Here is a 25,072-nt window from a genome sequence, read left to right as displayed (position 1 = left end):
ACAGCGGGTACGAAAACGGGACGCTGTCAACTTGTATTTGTACATTGTATTACCCTGGACTTTGTCGTTGGTGCTCGGTCCGAGACGCCCCCCTCTCATCCCGTAATCCTTTTGGGATTGTTCCGTTTCTGCACCACCGTGTGCGAGTTGCTTCTCGCCATTGTCGGGGGTTCCCATTGCCCCACATCCCAACTCGTCGTTTTTGGTATTCGTTATTTTTGATTATTCCCCTGGTCGTTTTGGGACCAGTGCTTTGTGTTGTAGTTTCATCCTGCATGGACCTCTGTCTCCGTCGCGTTGCTGGTTGTAGCGTGGCAGCCATTGAATTAAAAAAAAGTTGGTGGTCGTAAGTACGCGTGGCCGTAACTCGCGCCGGTCATAAATCGGTCATTACCTGCATACAGCTGCAACAACAGAAATGGCCACTGTTGAATATTGGGATTTTCAAGTGCATATTTTTATTAATGCCGTGCTTCTCAATTTTCTGTCATGCAACCGCCTACCCCCATTTCCCATGTGCGAGTGTAATAGTATCATTTATCTAAAAAATGTTACGAGTACACCTCTGCTTAACACCGGATACTTTTTAATATTTTAGAGAATAAAAAAGAATAAAAAAGGACCAACTTACAACAAAAAAATTGCTTGATTAAAGGACAACCGACGTCACTTTTTTGTTTTTTAACTGACACCAGAAAAACGTTTTATAGCATCTAAAATACCCAAAACACGCAGTATATTTTTAATCAAATGCAAAACACCAATAAAAATGACTTAGTGTCCAAAATCTGCAAAAAAATTGAGCTGCGAAATGGGCATTTTCAGAAAGTCCCGCCCCCAGTTCGTGACGTTACGCCAAGACGTCTTGCATTGCTGGAGAATAAAAACAATGGCTTCAGATTCGGATAATATGCTTTCTTGTTAAAAATCCAGTTATGAATATGATTCAAATAGTTGTGAAGAGGAAACAATACATGTTTGCAATCGATTAAACAATTTATTCCTTGTCATTTTGAGGCAAACGGGCAGGGGGGGATGTCTCACCCAAAAAGAGGCAATAAAATGGCCACCGAGCTGTGAGGAATGAAGCAGCCTGTTTCCACATGCTGATCCTTTTGGGATTGTTCCGTTTCTGCACCACCGTGTGCGAGTTGCTTCTCGCCATTGTCGGGGGTTCCCATTGGCCCACATCCCAACTCGTCGTTTTTGGTATTCGTTATTTTTGATTATTCCCCTGGTCGTTTTGGGACCAGTGCTTTGTGTTGTAGTTTCATCCTGCATGGACCTCTGTCTCCGTCGCATTGCTGGTAGTAGCGTGGCAGCCATTGAATTAAAAAAAAGTTGGTGGTCGGAAGTACGCGTGGCCGTAACTCGCGCCGGTCATAAATCGGTCATTACCTGCATACAGCTGCAACAACAGAAATGGCCACTGTTGAATATTGGGATTTTCAAGTGCATATTTTTATTAATGCCGTGCTTCTCAATTTTCTGTCATGCAACCGCCTACCCCCATTTCCCATGTGCGAGTGTAATAGTATCATTTATCTAAAAAATGTTACGAGTACACCTCTGCTTAACACCGGATACTTTTTAATATTTTAGAGAATAAAAAAGGACCAATTTACAACAAAAAAATTGCTTGATTAAAGGACAACCGACGTCACTTTTTTGTTTTTTAACTGACACCAGAAAAACATTTTATAGCATCTAAAATACCCAAAACACGCAGTATATTTTTAATCAAATGCAAAACACCAATAAAAATGACTTAGTGTCCAAAATCTGCAAAAAAATTGAGCTGCGAAATGGGCATTTTCAGAAAGTCCCGCCCCCAGTTCGTGACGTCACGCCAAGACGTCTTGCATTGCTGGAGAATAAAAACAATGGCTTCAGATTCGGATAATATGCTTTCTTGTTAAAAATCCAGTTATGAATATGATTCAAATAGTTCTGAAGAGGAAACAATACATGTTTGCAATCGATTAAACAATTTATTCCTTGTCATTTTGAGGCAAACGGGCAGGGGGGGATGTCTCACCCAAAAAGAGGCAATAAAATGTCCACCGAGCTGTGAGGAATGAAGCAGCCCGTTTCCACATGCTGATACAGTAAAGTCTCGTTATATCGATACGCAAGGGAATCCGAAAAAATATCGATATAACCGGGACTATCGATATATCCGATCCTGTGGGGGGTGGGTGCGTAAATGCGGCATCTTTGTTATGGCATGTAATTTCATCATTGGGTTCATGGATTGCGTATCTAACATGTTTTTTGTACAGTAGTGAAGTGAAAAATAAAGTTGTGCATAAAATAAAAACGTCTTTACACTTTTTAATGACTATTTCCTTTCAAAAATGCAACCAACCAATGCTAAATCGTCAAGTTCTATTCACACGAAGCCACGAACGCCAGCATGTACAATCATATGAAAAACAGTGATTGTTGCAAACAATAAAGATATCTGGATGCAACACAATTAAATACTGTACATGGATGAAAAACCAAAACTGCAACGTTTACATAACTTACGTGACGTTCGAGAGTGGCTGAATAGAATGCCGGCGCGCAGCTGTGACGTTACAACAGCTTTTTGACTGACTCAAGAAACACAAAAAGTGATGTTGGTTGCCCTTTAATGCACAGTATGGAATGTACAGTCATTTTCAAAATCATGACGCTTCAGCAGACAAAACAACAAACATTGTTGCAAAAAACGCTTGCATTCATGTAACAGTACATGTACATAACACTGCAATTAGTATGTATGTAAGCTATTTAAAAAAGTCATCAATCTTCTTCTGCTTCCCATTTATATATTTTAATATGAACACTTCCATCTTGTTTAACGTTTCTAAAAAACCGGATGCATTTTCTACGGATTCAAAGAAAGATCGCGTGTCCGCAACCCCTTGCAACGCTTTTGTCGAAGTTGCAAAAGGTGTGCATTCAGTCGCTTCTTCTTCATCGTCATCAGCATCATCATCATCACGGTAATCTACTGTGGCATACTTGGCTTTGACCTCCTCTGCGATATCCGCATCTGATGAGCTTGGGAATGTCGCAATGTCTTTGTCGACTGCGACATACGATGCAGTGTCGGCGACTTTTATATTCGTTTCATGGAGCTTGGACTCCCTCTGCTGGTGGCTTTTGTATGTAACACACGGTTTTCAAAAAAAAAAAACAGTACAGCAAAATAAATTGACGTGATGGAAAGACGCTACAATGCGTCTTTTTTACGGTGAGGAGGCAGTCCTTTTGTGACGTCACGTAAGTACTCGTCACCAACTCAAAAATAAGACTTCCTGAATGTTCAGAGCGAGTATTAAAATGTAAAATATAGCTATATGCGGTGGAATCTTATTAAAATACGCCCAGTAGAAGTCATTTGAAGCCATTTTACAAATTATGGACACAACTTGTCCGGAGACGTCGGTTGTCCTTTAACTGTAACAGAAAATATTACAGTAAAGTGAGTACAGTAAAATGAATTCCTTAATTATAAACATTCTTTCACAATGTTAGACCATATGCAACTGAAAAAAATGACCTAAAACCAATGAATAATAATGCATTCAAACTGATCACCAACATTAACTCAGGTGCAAATTAATTAACAATTTTCACCTTCAAAGCACAAATATGTAAAATAGATTGACTGACTTTTTTCCATCAAAGGTGATATCTGGATAAATGGCTTACAAGTCGCGTTCACAAAACGGGATGATGTTGGCACATTTTCGCTTAAAAAACGAAACTGGGTTATCAGTGTGATTAGGGTGTAATGTCTTGAAGTGACACCTTAACATATTTGGCTTAATGCTGTCCGCTGCGAACATTTTTCAACACATTAAATACACCGGTTGTTCATCATCTTCCACCGTAGACACAGTGAAGCCAAGCGCGACATACACTTCGTCCTATATCCTCGTTTTTGCTCTCAGGATACATTCATGTGTCTCTCTTTCCGACTCCTCCTTTCTTTTCACACTTGTTAAATATTTTTTCATCGTGTTAGTTGAGGTTTCTGCTAGACTTCGTGTCTACACTTTATACTGCGTGCTGTGTGAAAAGCGTGCATCTTCTTTTCTTTTCGGCTTTTCCCTTCAGGGCTTCAGAGCGAATCAGTGTCCTCCATATAACCCTGTTTTGTGCAATCTCTTCTCTCACACCAGCTACCTTCATGTCCTCTGACGACATACATAAACCTCATCTTTGGTCTTCCTCTCTGTCTCCTGCCTGTGAAAAGCGTGCATGCTCAGTGCGAACAAAACACTGAGCGAATGCTCCCTGCGCACACTGCCAATAAGTGCCACTGCCCCCTAACACAATGGAAGTGCAATCACACTTTATTCTGCAAGAGTAAAAACACACAAATAAAAAAAATAAAATCATGTTCCCTGAGGTGAACTGCGCCTCCCACTGTTTGAGAAGCAAAATGTTCTGAATTGTAACGGTTTTATCTTGATCGTTCGTCCCTGGTTCATTGCTTCTACGGGCGTTGATGGCAGCGGATGGTTAAATCAGCAGGAAGCCAGGTGTGGGACAGAAAGTTAGTTTAATCTTGAAGACAGCGGAGAAATCGCAATATCGGCTGAGAGGAAGCATGAAGGGAGAGAGAGCGACGAACTGGGAGGGCATTTATATGGCGCACAGTGTGCGACTCGATAGGATATGACGTAATGTAGATGCAACATCATGTAAGGGAAGGCAGGATATGACATATCAGGAAGTCCAAAACGTAAACAAAGATTAGAAAGCGATGTTTAAAGATGTTCGTATAGCTAATTACCCCAACATGTCCACCCTGTCGAACATATCTAACATTGGTGGAGGTGAACAGAAAGAAGAAAGGAAAAAAGAAAATCACAAAATAAAACAATCACAATGGAACCAATCTCAAATTAAAGTCATGTTATTCGCTACAACAGTCAAATATTTATGGCATCCTGGATGGTGATCACCAGGACGACGAGGGGGGACGAAATTGTAGCATTTTTCGCAAGCAGGCTCCAGGGTGTGATAAGGTTGAGCTGGTGACTGGGAAAGAGGGTGTGATCTGTTGGCTCCAGTGACGTGCCTCTGGAATCTTCGTGACGAACGATGTCCTTGCGAATCCAGTTGAAGCTTGTGGCTGCAAAGACGGGGAGCAGCTCCGCAACCGGTCCATCCCACGTTGGCGTGGTCCACGTCAATCTCTTCAGACTGCAGCTCCGTCCTGTAGAGAATAAAAGAAGACTTGTGCCAGGTCACATGTCGAAAGGATATCACACTTTCTAGGCGTTTCTTTCCCTATCAAAGTCTGTCTCATCGTTTAGGCCAGGCATAGGCAAACTACGGCCCGCGGGCCACATACGACCCGTTAGCCTTTTTAATCCGGCCCGCCGAACTTGTCCAAATTATAGTAAAAACAGTTTCTGAAACTCGTGACAAAAAGGTTGCGGACAAAAGGGCAGACAACTCTGAAAAGTTGACTGCCCCGCTTTTCACAACTTGAAACACGATAAGACCAGCAATCACAATAAAAAACAAACGGCACAAAGTATTAAGTTTTTTATATTAATTAAGGCTGTACCTACCACTAATGTTACCTTGCTTAATTTACTGTAAAAGTCCAAGGCTGCAGATTGCGCTGCAGTAGTCATTCGTCACCATGGTGCACAATGCAATGTTTGCATTGCTTGGTACGAGCCACTAAGCCCCTTTCATAACTCTCACGTACACTTTACAGTCACGGTTTGGTATAAATTTACGTTTTTTTTAGCGTCACACATGTTTTTAGCTTCTTTTGAATCTTTCTTCTGGGCTGAGGTTCTGTGCATCTATTTTGGAAAATGATATGCAAATGCACAACATTATAACGCTTGCGAAAGTCCCGAAGAAAGAAGCAGACTTCTGATTGAAAGACCTCATTTGCCTCCATTGACACTACATGGGGGACGTCTTTCTTTCTGCACATGCTGGATGTTTTTGAAGGGCGCACAACAGGTGGACTGAGGTTGCATTTATGATGTCATGTAAATGTTGACACACACCAAAAAAAAAAATCACAATTCACCCCAAAATTGCACATTCAGACCTGTAGTGTCAACCAAATTTAACATCCAGTTTGAATTCTTCATGTACAAGTTGATGATAAATACATTTAAGATGGTGGTACAAGCTAATCAAACTCTGCAGCTTGTACGACCATTCCTGACATATTTAGAAATGAATCAATCGAAAGCAATACTGTGGCCTTTAAAAAATTGGCCATAAATAGTCACAGTATTTGAAAACATAAACGCTAAAGAAGGGGCACCCAAACATGTTGGACCGAAGATTGGCTTTTCGACCAACCAACCTCCCACGCTCTGCCCGTTACGGCACGCACGCACATACATACACAAGCGCGCCATGATGAGGAACAGCCTGACGGCAGGGTATGTGGCGCACTTTTGCAGCCTATTAACTGTTGTTGCTAACACGTACCATTTTTAAAGTGCTTCCCTCAGTGCTCTTGACTCCTCCTCTTTGCATGTACCTTCTGTGAATTGTACACAAAACAAATTGAATAAGAGTAATGCTAACGTTAAAAGATATAGCTGAACAGTTCTGATTACAATCTTCACTTACAGACAGCTGAGCGTGAACAACTTCCAGTGATGCAGGTCATTAGCCACCATAGGTGAAAGATTTCCCTGCTTTATTATTCCTACTTTTTGTGAAAATGAGACTGATAGGATGTCTGTTTACGCTCTCAGTCATACAGGAGTGGTCCATCGATGAAAGTTGAGGCTGAAGCGCAAGCCTTCTGTAGGGTTAATGAGAACCAAACAGACATCAGTCGTAATGGGAGCGAACGGCCCATATCATATTCTAGAAGCACCCCCCACAGAACTCCCTGAGGGACACAGTCAAACGCCTTGTTCAAGTCTACAAAGCGCATGTAGACTGGTTGGGCGAATTCCCATGCACCCTCGAGGACCCTGCTAAGGGTGTAGAGCTGGTCCACTTATCTATCACTCATCGGAGGAATCTGGTTCCGACTCGGGACGATCAGAGGTTTCTTTTTTTCGAGCAAAGCACAACAGTGGGGGGAGGGAAATACATTACCTACAGTTTTGAAATTCACACACAAGATAGATAGACTTGATCTTCACTCTCCCGCAAAAAAAAAAGACATAACCCGAATAAACTCAGGAATGCCGTTCTACGTCATATTTTCAATTCCCAAATAACTTTGGGAATGGCAGCGAACGAGTTAACAATCACCAATCACCTTTTTGACAGATGTTTCTTTCTAATATTCGGCAGATAGGACAGCTATTGCGCTGTGCCCTTTAGTTAATTTAATATTTTTTGGGTATAACTGTGAGGGGAAATAGAGCAGTACAACCAAAACTGAAACCTAAATGTGTCTATCCATCTATTGTGTAGTTTTGCCAGTTCATATTTATTTCACCTTTATTCACCATTATTATGATGATGATTGGATTGGATTGGATATGCCTTTATTAGTCTCACAGTGGAGAAATTTACATTTCACAGCAGCAAAGTGATGAAAGGAATGAAAGTAGAAAAACGAAATACATGAGCTGCTGGAAAGGCAGCCACTCTCGCGGCGCCGATGATGATTACTATTATAATTATTATTGCAGGTATTGAGCTGTTAAGTTGAAATGTGGAATGGATGACGGTCAATTAGTAGAATCAAATTCAGATTTTTATTCACAGAATTTCAGTGCGAATGACATTTCTTGTTCGGTTCACACAGGTGGTGTTGAAGATAATCAAGCATTACCAAGAAGAGGGCCAGGGCAGTGAGGTGGTTCAGGGTGTTCTGCTGGGGCTTGTGGTTGATGACCGACTGGAAATCACCAACTGTTTCCCCTTCCCACAACACACTGAGGATGATGCAGACTTTGATGAAGGTAAATGTACACACACGCACGCGCACACACACACACACACACACACACACACACACACACACACACACACACACACACACACACACACACACACACACACACACACACACACACACACACACACACACACACACACACACACACACACACACAAACAACCTTTTGAAACTTCTTTTACAGAACATTTAAATCTATTTTTGATTACTGGTCCTGATCCACTAAATCAGCAGTCCCCAACCCCCGGCCCGAGGACCTGCACTGGTGTGTTGGTGACTTGGTACCGGGCCACACAGAAAAATATGCACATGACCTGTTTGTTTTAATTCTGACGTTTTATTTTGAAAAATGATCGGATCCTCTGTTACATCCATCTTGACACAGGTGAAGGTGCATTTATCGGTCGCGTTACAGGTTACCACTAAAAGGAAATGTGAGAATTAGTAAAATTAGTAATAAAACAACAAACAAACCTTTTTAGAAAAAAAAGTTCGAAAACGTTTCAATGAGAAGGGAAAAGGCCTAGCCAAGAGAAGGAAGAGTAGTCTTTTACGTACAAGAAAAAGAAGGCTACATTTAATTGAAAGTATAAGGAGTCCTACATAAATATGGAATTATCTCAACAGCAGATTCCCACGCACTAAGCCCCCACTCCATAACATGCGGTGGTTTTAGTTTTCATGCACTTTATATAGGTAACATCCGATTTACAACCGGTGCGAGTTACGACCACCCGCACATACAACCACGACCGCCAGACCCTTTTTTTTACACAGAGAGCAACCGCTTCTCTCAGCATTGTATACAAACTTTTTTTTTTATCACTGTCAAAGGACTGTAGCGTTGTGGCTGCGTTGCCGGATGCGCTCAACATTCAGCATGCCTCATTTATCTTAACAGAGAATATTACAGCATTGAACAAAATGAGGATACAAAATAACTGTTTCTTCACAAACGTGTACGACAATTTTGTGATGGCGCTGGTGGGGGGGAGTGTCCAATGTGGCGGGTGGGCGTGGGCCCTCGGGTTGAGGGTCCCCGGACGCCGACCGAGGCGGGTCGGCCATCTGCGCTGAAGTCGAAGGTCCGCGGACGCCGGCCAGGCAAAAAGTGGGTCGGCCGTCGGCGCTTGGGCGCGGGATCGGCGCGACGAGAACGCTAAAACTTATAAGATTTATGATTGAACTGTAAGAAGTTTAGTGTATAATAGTATTCAATATAAAACGTTCTTTAAAAACAACAGATTGACATTGTATACTATTCTCTCGTATAAACCTTGCGTCGGCCATTTTGAATGCTTTTCGATTTACGACCGTCTGACTTGCGGCTGTTTCGTCGTAACGGAACCCGGTCGTAACTCTGATGTTACCTGTATTTGCATGTCTTATTTTGACGGCGCATTTAAACATGACCATAATGACCAGAGGGTGTTCTGGCCAGGTAGGACGTTCCTCTTGTCATCAGAATCAGAATAATCTTTATCGCCAAGTATGTAAAACACACAAGAATTTGTTTCTGGTAGAACACGCTGCACTAGTATCATCATTAAAAAATTGCAAAGGGGCACTATACAGTTCTATTTGGGTTACTGTTTAAAGAGTTAATGGTTTGGGGAAAGAAGCTGTTTGGTGCGCATGGATCAGTAGCGCCTGCCTGACGGAGTAGCTGGAAAAGGTGGTGTGCACGGTTCGGATGGTTCAATAATAGAATCCAATTGGATTCTTGCACTATGCAAGTCCTCGAGAGTGGGTAGGGCGGTGCCAATGATTGTTTCCGCCGTCCTAACTGTCCGCTGAAGTTGGATTTTGTCCATTTTTGTGGCGACCCAAAACCAAACGGTGATGGAAGAACACAGGATGGATTCGATGACAGCCGTGTAGAAATGTTGCAGTACATTCTCTGTTGGGCCTTTCTCAGGATAGAGTTGGTGTTGACCTCCCACTGCATGTCCTGGGAGACTGTGATTCCCAGGAACTTGAAGGTCTCAACGGTTGACACGAGGCAGTTGGATAGTGTGAGGGGTAGCTGTGATGATGGATGTTTCCTGAAGTCACACCTGAAAGACTGGTGCCTGAAAATATTGTCTGACATTAGCATACCTGTCAACTACTCCGGTTTTTCCGTAATGAGTACTGTTTTCATTATCCCATTACACGTTAGGGTTTATTAATGAAAAATATGTTTTTTTAAATTTAGATGTGGCGATCGGCACAATGCCAGCTGTTAGCTTCCTTTAGATGAATTGCGCGTGCTATGGGTCATTCCTGGAGTCGAGAGTCAAAAGTTAGCATTGTTTTTATCATTGTCATGTAATGGCATCTACCGGACAAAAAGCAACAAAACGTGAAATCTAAAAGAAAAATATAGTCATTTTGTGAGGAAGACTCCCAAGCATTTCCAGGAGTTCGGTCAAGAAAAGGTGAGAATTGCGCGAACTGCAGTGTGCGTCGGCAAGATTCTTCTGTCGTACATGGAGGAATCCGCGACAGACTTTATTTTATACCCACTGAGGTATTTTATTGAATGAGCAATTGTGGTGTAATAAGGACTCAGATTCAGTATATACTGCATAAAATGCGATCAAAACCATTCCTTCAACAATCCATTATATTTGAGCTTGTCAGTACTGAATCATTTCTGGATCTCAGCTGATATCAAAAACAATTTATAGTGGTCAAAGATGTGATTTGATATGAGTAATATAAATTTTGAGTAATTTATTTTAACAAACCTTGGTACCTCATGTGTAAATTATTACACTGGGCTCTGTTTGGAGACTAGTCATTGTGCAATTTATCATGATTCTATCTTTTTTGTGTTTTTTTTTTAACTTAAAGTCTTCTTTTCCTTTCGGCTTTTCCCTTCAGGGGTCACTCTCTCTCCTCTGGACATGTCCAAACCACCTCAGTCTGGCCTCTCTGACTTTCTCTCCAAAACCTCTAATATGAGTTGTCCCTCTAATGTCCTCATTCGTGATCCTATCCAACCTGGTCACTCCCAAAGAAAACCCCAGCATCTTCAGCTCTGCTACGTCCAGGTCTGCTTCCTGTCTTTTCTTCAGTGGCACTGTTTCCAGTCCAAACATCATGGCTGGTCTCTCCACCGTTTTATACACTTTACCTTTCATCCTAGCTGAAATCCTTCGATCACACATCACACCTGACATTTTTCTTCAGCCGTTCCAGCCTGCCTGGACACGCTTCTTCACCTCTTTTCCACACTCTCCATCTTCTCCCTCCAGCATCACTCTTTCACTTGGATCCCCCTCATTCATATACATGTATTGTATTCCGTCTTGCTGCGACTGATCTTCAAATGACTTCTACTGAGCGTATTTTACAAAGATTCCACCGCATATAGCTATATTTTGCGTTTTAAGACTCACACTGAATATTCCGGGAGTCTTGTTTATGAGTTGGTGACAAGTCCTCACCCTACTTCACTGAAGGAACCCCCCTCACCGAGAAAGGACATACTTTGCATCACCTCAATGCATTTTACAATACTTTGTTTGGTCTGAAAACTTCGTGTTGATGGCGAGATTAGAAGGAAAACATATAAATAACGCAATGTGAATCCTTGTGTGTGGCACCGAGCATCTATTTGATATTCACTGACAAAAATTGTAAGGAATTAATCTGCCCGTTTCCACTGAGATTTCCACGGAGCTTTGTCGCCCTCTTCTGCCTCTTTTCGGTGCTACATTCCCCCCCTCAAAATGACACGAAATAAATTATTTAATCGATTGCAAACATGTATGCTTTTCTCTCCAGAACTATTTGAATCATATTCATAACTTGATGAGTAACAAGAAAGCATATTCTCCGAATCTGAAGCCATTGTTTTGATTCTCGAGCGAGTTAAGACGTCTTGCCGTGACACCACGAACATGGGGGCGGGACCTTCTGAAACTGGCCACTAAAGGTTTCAAATTGAAGTACTTTTTAGACACTTTAAGTCATTTTTATTGGTGTTTTGCATTTTACTAAAAATATACTGCGCGTGTTGGGTGTTTTAGATGCTATAAAACGTTTTTCTGATGTCAGTTAGGAAACAAAAAAGTGACGTTGGTGAATCGATATTTGCTTAAGGGTTTCTATACCACCATTATCGAAATCTGTATCAGTCACACCGTTGGTCACGTGAGTTGGTCATGTGACCAGTTTCCGTGTCTTGCGCAGTGTAGCAGACGCCATTTTCAACCATGGCGAAACGAAAGAATTGTGACCTCGGAACGAAATACAAGGCAATCGTGGCTGTTGGGGAGAATTCAACGTGGAGCAAATCCTCCATTGCAAAAGAATTTGACATGCCACAAAATACTTTATCAACGTTGTTGAAGAATAAGGATAAAATAAAGACGGCATACGAAGCGAAGCGTTGGATCAAAGAGGAGTAGAATGTCACAATACTGTCGTCTTCTTATACAGTATACAGTTGTTTGACAGCAATTTCAACCATGGGGAAACGAGTTGTGATATCCGAACAACGTACAAGGCAATCGGGGGGACAATCCAACAAGCAACTCTTTCATCGCGAAATAGTTCTACGTGCCGCATAATACTTCATCAACGCAAGTCATGTAAACGTTGCAGTTTTCTTTTTCCATACATGTATTCAGATATCTTTATCGTTTGCAATAATCACTGTTTTTCATGTTTGTACATGCTGGCGTTCGTGGTTTCTCTTGTGTGTACAATGTCAAGTGACACTAAGTCACGATTGCAAGAGTGCGTTATAAAAATAATAAATCAAAGTCAAAGGCAGCTTTATTGTCAAATATGCTAATATGCATGACATTACAGCACAGATGAAATTAATGTCCTCCCGGACCTAGTGTGCAAGGCACTAAAAAAGACAATTCACAACAGACAATAGATGTACTTTCTGAATGTAAAGTGAGGAAGTGTGGTATGTAAAGTAAGGTGGTTGGGTATATAAAGTGACGTAATGTAGTAATGCAAAAACAACAATAAGAAAGGTTTGAAGTGGTTGAAGTGAGGTCTTGCAGAAAAAATGAGAAAGAACAGAAAATAGAGTTCAGGATGATAGTACAGCGTGTCCTCAGAGTTCGGTGAGTGTGGCAGTGGGAAGGCGTAGAGTGGGCAGGACTGGGAGGGAGTTGAGTCTCCGGGCTGCCTGGTGGCAGAAACTGTCCTTGTACTTGCTGGTCTTGGCTCGCAGACTGCGCAGTCTCCTACCCGATGGCAGCAAGCTGAAGAGGCTGTGGGAGGGGTGGGTGGGATCGCCAGCGATCCTGATGGCTATGCGGGTGAGGCGGGTGTTGTAAATGTCCTGAAGGGGGGGATAGAGACACCAATGATCTTCTCAGCTGTCCTCATGATGCGCTGCAGAGTGTGACGGCAGGACACGGTGCAGGCGCCGTACCACGCGGTGATACAGCTGGTCAGGATGCTCTCGATGGTACCGCGGAAGAAGGTGGTCGTGATGGGGGTCGTGGCTCCAACTCTTTTGAGCTTGCGGAGGAAGTACAGGCGCTGGTGGGATCTCTTGGCCAGTGATGCCGTGTTGTGTCTCCAGGACAGGTCTTTGGATATGTGCACTCCGAGGAACTTGGTGCTGCTCACTCTCTCCACTGCAGCACCGTCGATGGTTAGTGGAGCATGCTGGGGGCGCACTCTCCTGAAGTCCACAACAATCTCCTTCGTCTTCTCCACATTCAGACGGAGATGGTTGTCCTTGCACAAAGTGGCCAGGCGGCTGATCTCCTCCCTGTAGGCTGTCTCCTCATTGTTGTTGATGAGGCCTACCACAGTTGTGTCATCCGCAAACTTTATGAAGAGGGTGGAGCTGGGTGATGATGGTGAGCAGTCATGTGTGAGCAGAGTGAAGAGGAGGGGGCTCAGCACACACCCCAGGTGGCCCCTGTGTTCAGCGTGATGGTGCTGGAGGTGTTGGTTCCAACTCTGACTGCCTATGGTCTCTCCGTCAGGAAGTCTAGCAGCCAGTTGCACAGGGAGGTGCTGATCCCCAGTTTGTCGGTGAGCTGTTGGGGGATGATGGTTTTTAATGCTGAGTTGAAGTCTCTGGTCTCCAGGTGGGTGAGCGCTGTGTGGAGAGCAGTGGAGATGGCATCATCGGTCGAGCGGTTGGGCCGATATGCAAACTGGAAAGGGTCATGGTTGGGGGGGAGGGCACCCTTGATGTGGTTCATAACTAGCCGCTCGAAGCACTTCGTGAGGATGGGAGTGAGTGCGACTGGACGGTAGTCATTGTGGCAGGTGGGGGACGACCTCTATGGGACCGGGTTGATGGTGGTGGCTTTGAGGCACGTGGACACAACAGTCTGGCTCAGAGAGGTGTTCAAGATGTCCGTGAAGACATCTGTGAGCTCCTCCACGCAGTCTCTCTGGACACGGCCAGTAATGCCGTTGGTACCCGGGGCTTTGCGTGCGTTGGTCCCTCTGAGGGATCGCCTCACGCTGTCCTGGGACAGTGTCAGCACCTGTTTGCCGGGAGGTGGAGGGGTCTTCTGTGCTGGAGTGCTGTTGTCTGCCTCGAAGCGGACGAAGAAGTAATTCAGCTGGTTCAGCAGAGTGGTGGACTTCTCGCAAGTCTCGCAAGTCTGTGGAGAGGGCTTTGTGGGCTTAGTTTGTGATGGTCTGTATCCCACGCCACAGGTTCCTGGTGTCTCTGCTATCTCCGAAGTGGTTGGCGATCCTCCTGGAGTCCTGTCTCTTGGCCATCCTGATGCCGCGTGACAGGTTGGCCGTGGCTGTCCTCAGGCCCAGCTTATCACCAGCTTTGTAGGTAGCGTTCCGAACCCGAAGGAGCCTGTGGACTTCACCTGTCAGCCATGGCTTCTGGTTGTCGCGGATGGTGACAGATCTGGTGACAGTCATGTCGTCCATGCACTTCCTCATGTAGGAAATAACAGAGTCTGTGTACTCTTGGACGTCTGTGGTGTTGTCATAGGTGGCCGCTTGTCTGAACATGTTCCAGTCAGTGTTGGAGAAGCAGTCTTTGAGTGCCTCTGACGACCCATCAGGCCACACACTTATCTGCTTCCTGACTGGTTTGACGACTTTGACAAGTGGCCTGTATGCGGGCATTAACATGATAGTGGAGTGGTCCGAAGCTCCTAGGTGCGGGATGGGGCAGGCTTTGTAGGCTCCTTTGTGTGTGGTGAAAACATTTTCCAGAATGTTGTTACCTCTCGTCGGAAAGTTAATGTGTCCATGGAGTTGTGGAAACACGCTTTTCGGGTTGGCATGGTTGAAATCGCCAGCCAGGATAAAGAAAGCATCTGGGTGGGCTGTCTGTTGCTCGCTGATGTGTTGGTCGAGTTCAGAATCCAAATCAGAATACCTTTATTTCGTTCAGTATATTTAGTCTATTTAGTTCATTCAATGCCGCGCTGCTGCCGGTATGCTGTCGCTCAGCCATGTTTCCACAAGCGCACTCACCCATGGTCTTGGAAGTTGAGCGGAGAAGTCTGATGTAGTCCATTTTATTGTCCAGCGAGCGTACATTAGCCAGCGTGATGGTAGGAATGGTCGGCCGATGGGGGCTAGCCGCGAGCCGGGTGCGGATAGCTCCACGCTTCCCCCTCTTATGTTTTCCTTATACAGCGCTTGTGGCGCCTCCACTCTGAGTTGGGTGCAGGAGTGGGGGGTCAATGGACGAGCCGATTCCCTGAGCAATCCATACTCGCGTAGCACTTCTGCTTCAGCTGGTTTTGCTTTTAAAAATGAGCTGCCGATGTCAAGCAGATCCTCATGGGAGTAGGTACGCCTCGGGTGTAGCGAGGCAGATGGAGACGACCATTTACACGAGTGAGACAAACAGAATAAACACAAAAACACCAATTTCTCCAGAGAGGAGCCGCTGTGTGTGCACGCGCCGCCATCTTGGGACGAAAAAAAAATAGTTTTTATTGAATGCCTAGTTTATTTTTCACTTCACTACAGTACAAAAGCATGCTAGATACGCAATCCATGAACCCAATGACAAAATTACATGCTATATCAAAGATCCCCCATTTATTGCCCCCGCTTCATGCAGTACGGCGCAGGATCGGATATATCGAAAGTACGGTATATAGTTTATATAGATAGTCTCTATTCAATATTTTGAATGGATTTCGACTCATGACCATTATGACTTACGACCGGTTGGTCGGAACGGAACCCGGTCGTGAGTCGGATGTTACCTGTATATACTGTAGACTTATCTATATCATATTGATGTGGCTTGATGGTCTCCTCCCAAGACGATGCATGTGTAATCTACTATTAATTTGAAGAATCTACCTCACATCACTTTTAGTTCTCCAAATTCATCAGAATTGGGCGTCACAGAATGTTTCGAGTCATTGTGCTTTCTAGATTAATCTCAATGAATAAACCACTGATTTCATTTTTTCATAGTGGTCTCTGTGACTCATCTTGGCTGTCATCCAGCAAATGCAAAAGAGGTGTCGTGATGCCAAAAGAAATGTTAAATGTTGTGTTTTCTGTATTTTGGATGGGAGAAAGGTGCACATTTCTCCCCATCCAAAACAGTAGAGTCGGGCGACCACTAATTGACTCTGAGAAGGTGATTGCAACCACCTGGGAATGGCCATTTGCCACTGGGACTTGATTGGCCAGAAGCTCAGGTGAATCACCTTTAAAACCAGACTGAGGAAGTCACTTTGAGGAGGAAGAAGAGGAGAAAGGACAGCCTGGAAAGCAGTGTTACCATTGGTCTGCCAAAAACCGACATCTGTTGCGACTTCAAATAAAGAAAACTCACAATACCCTTCCTGCATCTGGCTGAGTGAACTTATATCATCTTTCCACCTGCTTGCTGTTGCGCCGTACAACAAGAGGGTATGAGATATAAATTAATGGTCAAAATAATTGCATTATCTGTGTTGTGTTGGTTCTGGATATGGTGAAATTTTTTTAGGAGTGAAGGTGACATTGAGAAAAATAACTTCTGAAGCATGGAGAGCTGAAAAATTATGAAATCAGAAGCGCTCGTGTGAGTTTAAGCAGCTCATAATTGCTTGAGGGCCCAATGTTAAATCGCAAGCAACATGTCTAGCGTCACACGGTATTGTACAATGTCAGTACAGGCAATATTATAGCAACACCAGCTGAAAATGGCGCGTCACAACAACATCCGTGACACTCTGACGAAGGCGGAAATATACGCCGAAACATTTCAGGTATTTGAGCACCTACAATACACTGTCTGTAAGTAAAGAATCTGCTTTACATTAGATATCAAGTAGACAGGATGAACTTAGTACAACGATAATCCTCAGCTGTTTCTGTGTTTCATCACGGATGGCCTTGTAGTGACAGAGGAGAAGTGGAGAGTGAGGGTTGGGGGCTTTGCGCCTGGCTTCCAGAAGCTCCTGTATGGCAGCTGAGCTGTTATCAAACCAGTCTTGGTGACGTTTCTGAGTAAAGCCGATGGTCTCAGAGGCAGCTTGATGAATTGTTGTCCTCAATCTTTTTCCACCTGCTTTCAACATCAAGGTCACCGTTACTGGTGTCCTTGTCCAGGTTGGCAAGTCCCTCTGCCAGCTTGTTGCGGTAGCTGGCTGCACATTCTGGGGACTCCAGGGCCCTGGAGTTGAGACGACTTTGGGGTTGCTGTTTCTTATGAGGAGGTCGAATTCTCAGCTTGAGCCTGGACTTTATTAGTTGATGATCAGTCCAGCAGTCAGCGCCACGCATGGCCCGCGTGATGCAGATGTCATTTTGGTCTTGTTGCCTTGTGATGATGTACTCCAGTAAGTGCCAATGTTTGGACCTGGGGTGCATCCATGATGTGATGTATTTCTTTTTCAGCTGAAAGATGGTGTTGGTTACAACCAGCCGATGCTCAGAGCACAGAGTCAGGAGTCGGAGGCCATTGCTGTTTATTTTCCCCGTCCCGTGCCTTCCGATTCCTAGTTCCCAGGGCCTTGCATCAGTGCCTACTCGGGCATTGAAGTCACCCATCAGAACAAGTTTATCAGAGGCAGGGATTTTAGATATGGTTACATCCAGGGACTCGTAGAAGGCATCTTTGATGTTATCGTCAGCATCCAAGGTGGGAGCATAGGCACTGATTAGAGTAGCAAAGCGACATATTACCAGGGGAACACGCCAGGTCATAAGCCGTTCACTGGTGCCTTGGGGGGACTCAGGGATGTTACTGAGTAAGCTGCTTTTCACAGCAAAGCCAACTCCATGGAGTCTTCACTCATTCTCTGGGAGACCCTTCCAGAAGAAGGTGTAGCCCTCACCATCTTCAATGAGTGAATCCTCACCTGAGAACCGAGTCTCACTGAGTGTATCGATGTACCTCCTGAGCTCATGTGCAATGAGGGTAGTTCGTCTTCATTGAGGTGGGTGAGAATATTCCAGGAAGCCAAGGTTCATAGTCATGGGTTTGATTATATTTCATTTTCGACCGCAGAGGGGGGATGCCTTGGTGGCTGCGATGGGCCACCCGGGTGTGGTGGAACAAACAATGTTTAGGTCACCTTTTCTAAACCCTTACCCTATAAGGGGTGAGCAGTGCGGACCCTGAATAGGGCTGCTCAGACGCACACACACACACACTCTCACACTCACACACACTAAATGGCAAAGTAAACACAAACATTGATCTAGGCAAGCGCTTGATTAGACGGATCAAATAGTAATCCACATGATAAAACAGAGGGGTGTGCTGGGCAAGGCTCAGAAGATGCACAACTCATCCACATGGCAGTAAATCATGGGATATCATGCTGTCATTGTTGGACGTCGCCGCTGGGAACCAATGGAGCTACAGCCATGTAGAAAAACCTGTCACTCTGCCTTTTGCCTGATTTTTTTTTTTTTTTTTTTTTTTTTTTTTTTCCCTGAAAAAAAAACACGATCATATGTATAATTTCTTTCTGTTCCTCAGCACAATCTTCAAATAACCCCAACCACCGCATTCCGTGTTCTCCTTTTCCACCTCTTTGTTTTAGACTTGTTAAAAACCGCCTCAGAAGAAGGATTTACTTTCCAGGTTGAGGCCTATTTAGAGCGGACACAGCTGCCCAATGCCCTGATTTATCAAGTCTACTCTGTATGCACATGCTGTTTTCTTTACTTGCTGTGACTGTTACTTAACATTGACATGGCAGCAAGATTTGTTGTATTTCTCCTCATCTGTATCGAAATTATTGTCTACTCGCTTTTGTTCAATGGAGGCAAACAATATTTGTGGATGAAGTGGAGGGAATTTCTCTGGTGTAAAGACATAAAATCAGACCACACATCACTTGATAACAGATTAAATAAAGCCTTCTCTTTATGTTTTATTTATTTTGCATATTTTTAGTTAGTTATTAGAACCAATGTTCTTTCCCCCCTCCCTTTGCAGCTCCAGGCGGAGATCAAATCCAAGAAGGAAAAATGTCCAAACTCATTAAAGCATTAAAATACAAGCTTGTTCGGTCTGAGCAATATCTATCATGTTTCTGCTTACAGTCCAGTACCAGATGGAGATGATGCGTTCTCTGCGTCATGTAAACATTGACCATCTGCATGTGGGATGGTATCAGTCCACCTACTACGGTTCATTTGTCAGCCGAGCCCTGCTTGACTCCCAGTTCAGCTACCAGCATGCCATCGAGGAGTCTGTTGTGCTTATCTATGGTAAGTAGATTTTACTCAGCCTTCAAATGAACATTTAAAACAGAATAAGTGAGAATTCGTATAATTGGATTGGATTGGATATGCCTTTATTAGTCTCACAGTGGAGAAATTTACATTTCACAGCAGCAAAGTGATGAAAGGAATGAAAGTAGAAAAACAAAATAATAATAATGCTGCAATAAACTGATGTGTTCAGTCCTAATTTAAATGAATGCAATGTTTCTGCAAACCTGGCGTATTTGGGCGTTGGGAGTTTGAGGCATAGGTCGGGAGCATAACAACTAATCGCTGCTGAACCTGGTCCTTTTAATTTTTGTATGGATTGAGTTGAAAAAAAATCTTGTCGATCCAGTCATTGATTTGATGAACATTCTCTCCAAATGAGTAAGAAAATTAATACCATACCATTTAATACCGTGCCAGTGAGTCCACCACATTCTTTTAGTCTGTCGAGCAATATACAGTATTGTGATCAACTGAGATCTAACAAGCAGCCTTTCTGTGTGGAATTTGGATGTTCCCTCCGTGCCTGTGTGGGTTTTCTCCATGGACATCGTTTTCCTGCCACATTCCAAAAACATACATGGCAGGCTGATTGAATAATCCAAACTCTCCCATGGTCTGATTGTGACTGTGGATCAGGGGTTGTACACCCACGGCTCGCGACCCGCATGCGGCTCTATGGCTGGTTCAATGCGGCTCTCTGACTTATGCAGTGAAGAAAATAAGTATTTGAACACCTTGCAATTTTACTATTTCTCCCACATAGAAATCATGGAGGATTCCGAAATGTTCATTGTTGGTGCATGTCCAATGTGAGAGAGATGAACTAAAAAGATTGGCTGTGTAGAGTATGTGGACGGGGAGGAAATCCCTGTTCAGTATTCGACACTGCATACATTCCATACAAAATATACCCCTGAAGCAACTTGCGAACAAATTCATCTTACGAACGATCACTCCGAACGTATCTCGTTGGTAAGGTGGGGAGCGTCTGTACCATGATTTCCTGAACTTTACCGTTTGAGGGAAAATGTTGAGCATCTCTCTCCTTTTCCCCCACTTCAGACCCCATAAAGACAGCCCAAGGCTCCCTGTCTCTGAAGGCCTACAGACTCACTCCGAAACTCATGGAGATCTGCAAAGAAAAAGATTTCACACCTGAAGGGTTTGTAGTTCAATGTAAATACATGTTATAATGAACATCAAGTGCTCTCCTGAGTCTATCGCACTCGACTTATAAACGAATCGAGAGGTTGAGTCATTTTGGTCTTGAATTCAAGGAAAGACTCAAAATCTGTTTTGATAAAAAATGAGAAACCTTCGAGAGCCTGCAGATGGAAGAATACTACCCTTTGCAGTATGATTAGGCTGGAATGGATCCTGAGTGGGCAACATTTCTCACAATATTGTACTATACAATGTTCGTTTGAATGGTATAATAGTCCATTTAACAAGATGAAAAGGATGCGTCGAGATTCCTTAACTCACTCGTCGATGAAGAGATCTTCACTCATTCACTGCCCTTCACAAATTCATTCAGCAATTGAAAATATGACAGAGCGCCAGTCCCTAATTGTTTCAGTGTTTTTTTTCTTCTTTGCGTGAAGATAAAGCGCTCCCCATGGTCTCTGGCAAGGTTTTTTTCCTTTCCACAAGGGGCAGCATTTCCCTTTTTTCATGTTAGCGCTTAGTTCCAGCTTCAGCTGTTGTTAAAGCCGAGTGTAAAGTTTCTGACACTGCATTGGATGTTTATGTAGCCCTAAAACTCAATATCCTGGAACTCGAGTGACAATGACAAAAACCCTGGCAGTGAAATTGTTAATAGCAATGCCTCAGTGGTCAACCTGGATCTTGTGCAGCTCAGTTGGTGAAAATCATGTCTTAATGGGTTGACTTAATGGGTCAAAATGATTATTAGAAACCGTTTAGTTATTAAGCTCTTGCGGAATGACTTTTTCAAGACTTCGAAATAATCAGAAGATTAGAAACAGGCCTATATTTACAAAACAATTGTCTTGTAGTCTGGGTGCTTAAGAAGGGTGCAAACAATAGCAGACTCAAAATGCTGCTGGCACAATGTCAAAGGGTACTGATGAATGAACAATATTTAAGATGGACGGTCTCAGTGTCATAAACAGGATCTTTAACAAGTTTGCGAAGAAGCTGATCGATTTTTATTTATGTGTGTTTCGCTGCTCTCATCTGCTCCTTGTGAGACTTTCAAGAGACACCTTTTTTTAAGTGAAAAACAGTTGCTGCTATTTATTCTCATTTAATTCAAGAGGGTGACATGTAAGTGACTCTAATGGCATGAGTTTTACTGGAATTGCAAACAGTTTTTCATTTACAGTTGAATTTTGGAGATCATGGCATGTGCCTTTACCTGTTATCGTGCTAAAAACCTTGCCTCTCCCAGCCGTTCTCCAGCAGCTGTCAATTCTTTAATCACGGACGCAGGGCATTTATACGGTTCGCGATCACCTCGCCAATGCCGGATGATTGACTCAACTCGCCACCGTACCTGGACTCTTCCTTCGATGCGCGAGTATATCCGGTCCGAGGTATTTTCCCTGCGTCTCGTAAATTTATGTCATCTTCCGGGATTGCGTAATTTTGCACCCTCGTGTGCCATTTGCTTTTTGGCGTAGTAAGCGGGTCGGATCACACCTGGCCTTCTTACTCGCTGTGTTTTCTTTTATTTGTGAATAAACATCCTGCTTGGTTAGTACATGCCTGCTTTGGGATCTCAAACATTGCACTACGTTCCGACGAGTCAGCTGCCGTCACTCTCGCTCGGAACGTGACAGCTACGGATGACTCGGCTACAGGATGTTCTTTTCTCTTCATATATCTATCCAATGACACTTGCTCTCACTCACACAGCCACATCACTAGATTTCACAGCCTCCTTATTCTTTAATATCGTACTGATCGTAGATTTCGCCATGCTGTATTCCCTAGCCAGATCAGACACTCGCACATTTTTTAGCGATTATTTCTTTCTTAAATGCAATAGTTGTACATGCTACTTTTCCTTTTCACTTTTAGCAGCACTTACTTTCTTTGGAGGCATGATTAGGGGCTAAAACTCTTCGTACACCTATATTAAACGCTAGAGCAAAACGCAGCACGTCCGCTAGCGACAACAGTTGGTCACGAACAGAGCGATACACCCCTCCGCTGCTCAGCACCCCACCCTCGCCTACGCACTCACGCGTCGTATTGGCATTCGAACACCGATTGGTGTTCGAACGCCGAAGCAAGAATATCTCGAATATTTTGTTCGAACTCCGATTTGTTTGAACTGTGAGGTGTTCGAGAATCGAGGTACCACTGTAGTCCTAATTTTGTGAGACATTTTGTTACACTTTATTTTTGTTCATATACCTGTACAGTGAGACCTCAACTTACGAACTTAATTGGTTCCCAGACAGAGTGTGTAAGGCGAAAAGTGTGTATCTCAAAAAAAAAAATCCCATAGGAAACCATAAAAATTTGAATAATCTGTTCCAGGGTTTCCATAAAATATAGTTTTTAACTAAATAAGCCTTAAAACTACACACAACATACCTTATTCTATGTATAATAAATGTGATATTTTATTGTAATGAAAGAAATACACTGCATTATTTCATAGTCACGAAGAGAGGCATAATTCCATGAGGACTGTAATTAAAGAAATAAACCGTGCTGTAAAATAGTTGTATTTACCTTTTTGATGGTCGTTGATGGCTTATGGAAGGACAGTCACCTTCCATAAGGACTGTTGGTAACTTAACCTCTGGTGTGGCTTCTCTTCTTTTTTCTTTGGAGACTCCTCATCATTTTTGCTGATTAAAAATCTCTTAATTGACACCTGTTGCTTTCTGACTTGGAAGGTCTTACGAAGCTGAGGCATCACATAATCACTTCATCATGTTGATGATTGTCATAGCCGGTCTTTTCTGGATGGAACTGTTCGGTAAAATCCTGCACATCATCCCCCTTTTCCAACATTGCCTTCTCCTCCTCGTCCTCAGATGTTCTCGTACCATCCGTTAGTGGCTTTAAAATCCTCAATAAGCGCCGAATTTCCAGGTTGGCGCATGGCGATATCAGCGTGAATTAGCCGTGCTTTCTCGCTTAAAATAGCTTTACTCACGCTGTCGCCGGATAGCTGCTTTTCGTGAATCCAAATTAACAATAAAAGCCTCTCAACTTCTTCGATTGCCCGAGACCGTCGCTTTGAGAGCACGGAAACACCTTTTGCAACAGACGCACCTTTGATAGCTTCTCTGTTCCGGAGAATGGGAGCAATGGTTTACTTAGCATAGCCGTGCTCGGCCACTAAATCACACAAACGCATACCTCGTTCGTGTTTTTCAATCGGGCTCAGCCCTAAGAGGCAACGTGGGTCCCCCTTCTCAAGGGCTCACCACCCATGGGAGAGGCCAGAGGGGTCGGGTGCATTGTGAGCTGGTCGGCAGCCAAAGGCGGGGACCCTGGCGGTCTGACTCGACTGCAGAAGCTAGCTCTTGAGACGTGGAATGTCACCTCTCTTACAGGGAAGGAGCCCGAGCTGGTGCACGAGGTCGAAAAGTTCCGACTAGACATAGTTGGGCTTGCCTCCACACACAGCCTGGGTTCCGCTACCAGCCCTCTCGAAAGGGGTTCGACTCTCTTCCACTCTGGATTTGCCCACGGTGAGAGGCATAGAGCAGGTGTCGGCATACTTATTGCTGCCTGTACGTTGGGATTCACCCTGGTAGACAAAAGGGTTGCTGCCCTCCGTCTTCGAGTGGGGGGGCGGGTTCTGACTGTTGTCTGTGCATATGCACCAAACAGCATTTCAGTGTACCCATCCTTTTTGAAAACCTTAGGGGTTGTGCTGGAGAGCACTTCTCCTGGGGACTCCTTTGTCCTGCTGGGCGATTTCAATGTTGTGGGCAATGACAGTGAGACCTGCAGGGGCGTGATTGTCAGGAACGGCCACCCCGATCAGAACAGGAGTGGTGTTTTGTTATTGGACTTCTGTGCTCGACACGGATTGTCTATAACAAACACTTTACAAACATAAGGGTATCCATATGTGCACGTGGCACCAGGACACGCTTCGTCGCAGTTCGATGATTGACTTTATAGTTGTATCATCGGATTTGCTGCCTCCTGTTTTGGACATTCGAGTGAAGAAAGGGGCGGAGCTGTCAACTGATCACCACCTGGTGGTGAGTAGGCTCCGTTGGTGGGGGAAGATGCCAGTCCGACCTGGCAGACCCAAACGTGTAGTGAGGGTTTGTTGGGAACGTCTGGCCGAATCCCCTGTCAGAAGGAGTTTCAACTCCCACCTCCGGCAGAACTTTACACATGTCCCGGGGGAGGTGGGTGACATTGAGTCCGAATGGACCATGTTCCGTACCTCCCTTGCTGAGGCGGCAAATCGGAGTTGTGGCTGTAAGGTGGTTGGTGCCTGTCGTGACGGCAACCCCCGTACTCGCTGGTACTAAGGGATGCCGTAAAGCTGAAGGAGTCCTACCGGGCCTATAT

General features: G+C 44.1%; 1 protein-coding gene across 1 annotated transcript in view; it reads left to right on the top strand.

The window, feature by feature from the left end:
• Window positions 1–25,072, top strand: part of LOC148896276 (eukaryotic translation initiation factor 3 subunit H) — a 58,918-nt gene that overhangs the window by 2,014 nt on the left and 31,832 nt on the right. The window contains exons 2-4 of the mRNA XM_088997723.1: window positions 7,760–7,916; window positions 19,379–19,546; window positions 20,615–20,714. Coding sequence (XP_088853849.1) covers window positions 7,760–7,916; window positions 19,379–19,546; window positions 20,615–20,714 — 425 coding nt within the window. The remainder of the gene's footprint in view (window positions 1–7,759; window positions 7,917–19,378; window positions 19,547–20,614; window positions 20,715–25,072) is intronic.

This window comes from Hippocampus bargibanti, linkage group LG06, assembly GCF_051943395.1.
Source record: "Hippocampus bargibanti isolate YZ-2025 linkage group LG06, ASM5194339v1, whole genome shotgun sequence".
NCBI classification, from domain to species: domain Eukaryota; kingdom Metazoa; phylum Chordata; class Actinopteri; order Syngnathiformes; family Syngnathidae; genus Hippocampus; species Hippocampus bargibanti.
Note: the sequence above shows the minus strand (reverse complement) of the source record. Positions and strands in the feature narration are given on the sequence as shown.